Source organism: Triticum dicoccoides, chromosome 2A (assembly GCF_002162155.2).
Source record: "Triticum dicoccoides isolate Atlit2015 ecotype Zavitan chromosome 2A, WEW_v2.0, whole genome shotgun sequence".
Lineage (NCBI taxonomy): Eukaryota > Viridiplantae > Streptophyta > Magnoliopsida > Poales > Poaceae > Triticum > Triticum dicoccoides.
Window position 1 is genome coordinate 93,108,076 of NC_041382.1, and position 7,767 is coordinate 93,115,842.

Below are 7,767 nucleotides of genomic sequence, written 5' to 3' on the forward strand. Positions count from 1 at the left end.
GTGCTTGTGTCAGACTTGTTCCGTGATACTGAAGGCGTCAATTTCCATGTGCTAAGACGGTTGGCACGTTGCTTTACCGGCCTCTTCTAGTACAAGGCTATGCATGTCTTCGATATGCCGACGAACGAATTCTGTTCTCCATGTTGCCAGAATGCCCATTGGAAGGATAATCAATGGCCTTCCTGCCGGGTATCTGGCCAGGAAGCTTTGAACAATGCTAATTAGCATGAAAGTCTTTCCAGAACCTGGTGCATGTGCTAGAATACAACCTCCAGGGGTTGTTCTTATCTGCTTGGTGAGGTTTCATCTGTTCTGAATGCTGAGGGTGGATTGATAGAGCACCAGGGACTACTTGAGGAATTATCTCCTGAAGGATTGGTAGTTGCCTCCAGATCATTGCAGCTTCTGGGTGTGTGATTGGTTGCGCTGCTGCAAGAAAGAGGAAATAAGAGATGTGGCTCCACTGATAAGGAAAATAAAGGGAATCGCTCTTTTAAAAAAAAAACTACATAGGATTTACTTAGTCTGAATTTGAATTGCATCCCAGTAAAATTCTCTTTTAAACAGAGAAAAGGTGGAAGTTTAAACAAAACTCAACTGTTTCAGTCGAAAGTTAAAACACATGTAATGGGTGTTCATATAGGAAATTTGATTCTTCTATCAATCATCGAGGATGAATAACCGATGAACTAAATTTGAACAATAACATCCAGAGTTGATCATCAATGAGTTTGAGTTGACAAGGTGCTATAACTAGTTGATGCTGAGATGCCACATGAAGTTATGTACTTTGAATATTTTATCAATTAGCTCTATGGTATTCAGGAAAGTAAATCGGACCAATCTGGATCAGAAACTCCATACCTTTTTCCACTGCAACTCAAAAATATTCCTGATGTGTTGCTGGACCAAACCACAAACACGGCACACAATGCCCAAATCATCTTTCATCAGGAAGTCATGATAACAATCATCCACTACTTCAGAACTATTCATCTTCGACGAAACAGTAGTGTGATCACTTCCAATGGCCTGGTTAAATAAACTATGTTGGTCAGACTCGTCAAAAAACAAGTAGTGACCCCAGCAAAAAAAGGGAAGTAATGATAAACAAGAATACAGAGCAAATGTGTAAAGGAACACAATTAAGAAAAACAGTAGTATGATGATGGTAGGGCATCAAAATATGTGTTTGAAAACGTAAAAGGATTTGATGCAATTTCAGAACTGGCTGTTTCCAGAACAACCAGTAAGATTGTGTGCTGAGTAATAAATTGCAAAATAGTGTCACGTAAGTGACCTCGGGCATTATGTGGAGACAACATTCACATTATATGTTTTGATACACCAAGTAGGGGAAGAAATGGTGCTCAACTATAGGCATGTACTACAAATGTTCTATTCTATGGGGAGTATTTGCCAAGAACCATTTCATTACTGCAGGCATGAAAACCATTATCAAGGGAGCTAGGCACATGAGGTAATCCATCATGACATATTGAGATCTAATTTGATATAAGTAGCAAATAAAGGGAAGATATATAAAGACAATTGCCAAGTATACAGATACCTTCCAACATGCCAGTTCAACCGACATGTCCTTCCAAAGGTCATCCAACTCGTCAACTGGATTACCACTGTGATTATAATTTCCATTTTTCGTGGATTCACTGTGTATGAGTTCACAAGATTTCATAAGAATCTACAACAAATACCGCATGTGTCCTTTACTTTGGACATCTTTGCCTTCTCCCTCCCTTGTTTATTTCTACACAGTTTCGTCACGACTCTGTTGAAATGCAAAATAGTGAAGATCATTGGAGAAACAACTCCATTTATCAATCCAGATATTACGATTAATAAACAATATTGTCCCCCATATAGTCATATTCTCCAAAGAAAAGAAAAGAAGTAATCAATCGGTTTTTCTTCTTTGAAGCCGAGTAGGCACATTTTCCCGAAAAAAAAATGATGAAACTAAAATAAAAATTTCTTTGTAACCCAACAGAGCAAAAGAAGGATTGTCAAAAAAATTTAAAAACATATTCCTATAAAAAGAACAGAAATCTAATTCATAGACATCGTTGAGTTGCCTCAAGCGCAATATAGACATCATATTAGAAACATTTTCCATGGCCAATGACTTCTTGTGTTATTGAGATCTAGGCATAAATGTATGAACATGCTCGATGATTACCAGTAGTTATATCGATTATCATTTCCAGAGTTAACAGCGAAGCAGACCTCATTGTAAATGTTTATGCCATCATGCCCTTGCTTGTTCGGCTGTTGTGGCTCTGAAGTATTATGGGCCATCATCGAAAGCAATTTCAACACAAAGCATTTTATCATGCTGGCATAAGTTTAGACAAATTCGATACTGTTAAGCAGTTGGCGGAGCTTGACTAAATAATGAGGCAATTGGGCATTAAAAATGATTATCTATGGGTTTAATTCGTGCCTGCTTTTTAAGGAACCCATAAGCTACTATTTGTTAGCGACCATGGGAATGAATATTTCTATTGCCTCCTCTCTTATTCAGGCTGTAAAAACATGAATTAGTGTGCACTATATTAGATGCATTGAAAAACGGAGAATTTTTTCGTTGAGCTGAATGCACCTCACTCTCGATACCCATGTTGTGCTTTCCTGGATCAACTACAAGTTGAGCTTCAGAGTTGATATTCTCATTATCCGGCATGAAGATGTCCTGGTATTGGCAAGGCTGCGCAGCCAGCACGACATATTTCACGACCTTGGAAATATGAACATCCATGGGTGCGGTTGGGAGGATGGAACATCCACGTCCCGGTATGTACACTTCTCCTGTATACTCTCTGGTTAATTGCCATTACAAGTTCGATCTTTCGGAGACATAAATCCCTCGAAGTACACGGTCAAAAAAGCTATAGCTTACTTCATAAGGCTAAACAACAGCTCAAGCATCGCACCCTCTGGCCATCTCACAAAACCCCGTACATACATGTGCTAGCCACACTCAATATTATCGATCAAGCGACATAGTTGGCCTTCTCTTGCTGCATCGCATCCGCGATCTTGGCCCATTTCGTGCGGGCGGTGATCACCACCAGAGTGATGGTTTGGCAAGTCAGCCCGCAGATCAGACCCGACCATAAACCCTGTAAAAAATGTGCATCTGTTCAGTGCTCCGGCCAGCTCATTATGTTTCAGAATGGAGTTCGAGCTGCTTGCTATACCACATTCCGTCAATTTACCCGTCTAGACACATCCGTTTGAGGACAACTAATTCTGGACAAAGGAAGTACCTTGGTGTAGAAGTTGAGCTTGAAGGCAAAGAGGATGGCCAACGGCATGCCGATGAAGTAGAACGCCACAAGGTTCGTTATCGCCGCCAGGTGCTGCCATCCACAGCCCCTCGCCACCCCTGTCGTCACACACCAATTCATTCGTCAATTTGCCGAATTGTGTAGCGCCAACAGTGGCATTCCAATCCATGAATTCGTATCCGTGCCATGAAATTATCTGTTCAGTGCAGGTAAGTGATTCTTGAAGATTGGTTTAGGTAGTTAGCTGATGGATCTTTCTCACCTGACAGCACGCCCTGCGCGGAGTCGAGCACGATCGATGCCATCACGAGCGGGGTGATGGCCGCGAATTCTGACCCGATCACCTCGCTCCTGCTGAAGAGCCTCGCCCAAAGGCCGTGGCCGAAGCCCAGCAGCAGGACGAAGGAGAAAGCGAGGAACACCGACAGCTTCAGCGTCACCGCGACTGCATTCTTCGCCATGTCCACGTTCCCGGCTCCGATCTCATTCGACACCCGGGTGCTGGAAAAGGTGCAAACAATGAAATAACAGGTCGTGCTCACAGAGACAAAGAAAGAACTTGAGATCATGCATACCTTACGGCGGCACTGAATCCGTAGGTGATCATGTAGGCAATCGCCTCCGTGCTCGAGCTGCATTTAGAAGTCAAGTCCATTCGTTCATGAATCATGGGTCATGGCCTACGGATAACATGATGGAACAATGCTTCTGAAGCCCCATCGGACAGTACTGAAGAATGAACGTACCACATGGCGATCAGTGACGTGCTCACTGTGGAATTCGGTAGCAAGCCCGCGATAAGAACCAGAAGCTCAAACGCCCAGTACTCCAAGCTGCATGCACTCAACAAACACAGAATCAATAATGGGAAATGAAAATGGTGTGGCACGCGTGGTTGACAATAATATTGTGTATGATCATATATGGACTGACCAAACCATGACGGCGGAGGGCGCAGCGAGCTTGATCGTCGGCAGCACGTAGTTGAACGCGTCGGCGGAGAAGCCCTTCCACGTCTCGCCAAACTTCTTGGACCACATCACGTACCCAAGCAGCATCAGGCAGGAGAACCAGAAGGTGGCAGAGATGGCGGCAGACGCGCCGGCGAGGCCAAGGCCGAGCACGTTCACCAGCAGGTGGTTCAGCGGGACGTGGAGCGCGAACGGCACCACGGAGCAGACGACGAGCGGCACGACGACCGACTGCGTCTGCAGGTAACGCAGGAGGCACTGCAGGAAGGAGAAGGCGAACAGGCCGGGGATCTGGTACCGAATGAACACCGCGGCGGCGCGGGACACCTCCGGCTCCTGATGCAGGCACAGAAGCAGCGGCTCCGTGAACAGCCAGATGACGGCGATGACCACGGACACCACCGCCGACATGATGAGCGACGACTGCAGGTACAGTCCTAGCATGCGGTATAGTTGGGCGCCGCAGGCCTGCCCGCATAGCGTCTCCAGGGCGCCACTCATACCGGTCTGAAATGATCATCATTTTTTGCATGTGAGTTACTACTTTGTTGGATTTTAGGAGTTAATGAGGATGCAATGCGACAATGTTCATCTGCAGAACAAGTTATGGACTTATTGGGACAGTCTATTTGTAAGTCGCCTGAATTGTTTTTAATGCAAGTCACCTTCTTCCATTGTGTTGTACTCTAGTTTTTTCTATATTTACATATGTACTCTAGTTTTTTCATCGCGGTGTCCCGGTTTTCACCTCGGAGCTTTTGAAATCGGCTGGCTGAAATGTACTTTCAGCCTTCAGTTTCAGGCAGCTTACTCCATCTCAAAATTTTGGCAGAAGAACTACCAAGGCGACTAATCGAACGACAGATGTATCATCGATCACACAGCGTCTGAAGAGGTCCAATTAATTAATACGCGCCTAATCGAACTTCGACAAACCAAGATTAACCCAACAAATCAAGAGTGTGTGGTAGCAAATTATCGAAAGAAAAAAGAGTGTGTAGTAGCAAATTATCAGAAGAAAAAAGAGTGTGTGGTAGCAGGCAGAGCAGGGTACGTACGACGAAGGCGTAGCCGGTGACGGTGGCCCAGGAGTTGCCGAGCGTGGCGCCGGCGAGGCGGACGTTGCCGAGGTGGCCGGAGAACATCACGGACACCAGCGGGATGCCGTAGTAGGACATGTTGGTCAGGACCATCGGCGCCGCGAACCGCAGCTGCGCCCATGCCTCCTCCGTGTCGATCAAGCGGCGTAACCACGCCGGCGAGCGGGGCCTCGCCTCGCCGCCCTTGCCGTCGGCGGGCTCGCACGCACCGGGCGGCGTTGCCGAGGACATGTCGGCCCGCCGCACGAGCGGGGAGAAGAGCTCGGCTAGTTTCGTGGGTGTGGGGCGCCGATGGCGATGTGGACTGGAGATTAGCGGGTAGCAGGCTAGCAGCGGGTGAGCGGGCCGGTACCGGCCAGCGCGAGATAGCAATCCAAATTGAAAACTGCTTTCCAAAAATTACGCATCTCCATTTTCTGTTGTTTTTGGTAAGTCATGATTTGCTGCCATGATAAATATAGAAACTGATGATTCCCATAATAAATACGTTAAAAACTCTATTTTCGTTTTTTTAAGTCGTGATTGCTTCCAACAAACAAATATAGAAAATAAATTCTTCCTAGCAACGCTGACCATCAAACCGCCCGCATACGTCTGGATCCGTGGTCCGGACCATGGAAGCCATCCAAAGCAGTCTTGTATCGATCTGCTCGGCGGTCTGGACGCGCTCTTTCCGCAAAGTGGAGACAAAGTGGGGGTGGGTTGCGGGAGTCTAGATAACAATTGGACTCCGACACCTCAGGCCCACTAAATCTGCCCTTTCGGTCCAATTTTCTTTCACTCCGCCACTTCTCCCCTAGCTTTGCATCCGCATCCTTCACCTCCGCCATCACTATACCTCTTCGGCCGCCACACAAACATTGTTGGACATTCGCAACCAGCACCAATGCGCTCGTTCGCCTTTTACGACAGCGCTACCCCCCTTGGAGCCGATTATACCCAGGTACACTCCGCCACCATGTCAACGACCTCCATGGCGGCCACCACGCCGGCAGGTGTTCGGTCAAATGTCATTGAGCTTATTTTCAAACGCCGTGTCGATTTAAGGATGGCGGGGTACTCGATCATGGAGGATGAGTTGTTGTGTGATGCATTGATGGCCGTATCCGTGGATTTCATAGGCAGGAGCAGATGAAAGACCTTATGGCAGCAAGTGCATGAATCGTTTCATGCACGAAAATACATTGTGCCCCGTGACATACACATCATCCATGACCACATTGTGCGGTTGTTATCGCATCGATGGTACGATATCCAAACCATTGTCACCAAGTTTTGCCACATAGTTGCTCAGCTGGAGGTAAGGTACTCATTGCACTCGGCAGAGGAGGAGAACGTGAGTTTTGCTTCTCCTTCCTCAACTTGTTGATTGAATCATTCATTCACTCAATATTACTCTACGCATTGTCAATGACGGACAAGAGGGGCTGGCAGCAGCCATGGCTCCCCCAAGATCCTATACTTTTAGGCTTGTAATCCCCCATATTTAAGGGGGGAAACATGTATTGGTGCGATTTGGCCTCTGTTATGAAAAACATAACTCATTTGGTCCCCCTCGTCTTTGATTTCCGGCTCCGCCACAGCACATTGTGTAGCCCGTATGCGGTGTTATGATGTACCACATGAATGAGGGACGACCATTTACGTACACACACTATTGGATGAAGCTGAAGGGGCGGTATATGTGGGATGACATGATCCGCTCAAAAACTAGTTGTAGATCGAATTTGAGACATAGTTATACTAGACTTATTTGCATGCTACGTATGAATGATTTGTGTTATTTTCTTTCCGAACTTTGATGAATAGCCAGTTTGCATGAATTTTGTCTGCTAAGTCGAAACTCGACTTGAAATATATGGGGCAGTGTTGGATGACCGGCTCCGGCATTCATGTGCGCGGACTAGTTCCCTGTTCGCGGAAGGATACCGAAGCAAATTTATGAGTCAACATTGAAGATGCCCTTTGGTAGCAAAACATTTGACCATCATTATTCAAGTTTGCATCCAATGCAATTAATTCGTGCTTCCACTTTTCCGTCCAATGCAACTAATTCGTTCTTCTACCTTGTTAGTAGTAATATTGTGTATTAGCTAGCTTCCTTGACAACAAATTAATTTGTACTTTTCTTTATTGGAGAATCTGCTTCTGTGGTGAATGAAACTTATTTGAAATTTTGTCCTATGTGACGTGATATTCTGTTTCACAAGCATCTCCATCTTGCTTTTCTTCGAACATGCTTCCATCAAAAAGAAAATTATTCCTCATAGTTGGTGTACACAACGTACTCCAGTATCCTTAGGGCATCTCCAACACGGACTGTCAAACCAACATCACCCGTTCGGACTGCGTGGTCCGGACATATTTTATCATCCAACACGCTCCTGT

General features: G+C 45.8%; 1 protein-coding gene across 1 annotated transcript; it reads right to left on the reverse strand.

Annotated features, from left to right (window-relative positions):
* Positions 1-2,758: 2,758 nt before the first annotated feature.
* Positions 2,759-7,718, reverse strand: LOC119353548 (protein DETOXIFICATION 19-like). The gene is made up of 7 exons (XM_037620168.1): positions 5,338-7,718; positions 4,242-4,786; positions 4,055-4,141; positions 3,884-3,940; positions 3,571-3,809; positions 3,288-3,406; positions 2,759-3,140 (listed from the first exon to the last, which is right to left on the reverse strand). Exons 1-7 carry the CDS (start codon positions 5,608-5,610, stop codon positions 3,012-3,014), a joined length of 1,449 nt encoding a protein of 482 aa, XP_037476065.1. The 5' UTR covers positions 5,611-7,718; the 3' UTR covers positions 2,759-3,011.
* Positions 7,719-7,767: the final 49 nt, after the last annotated feature.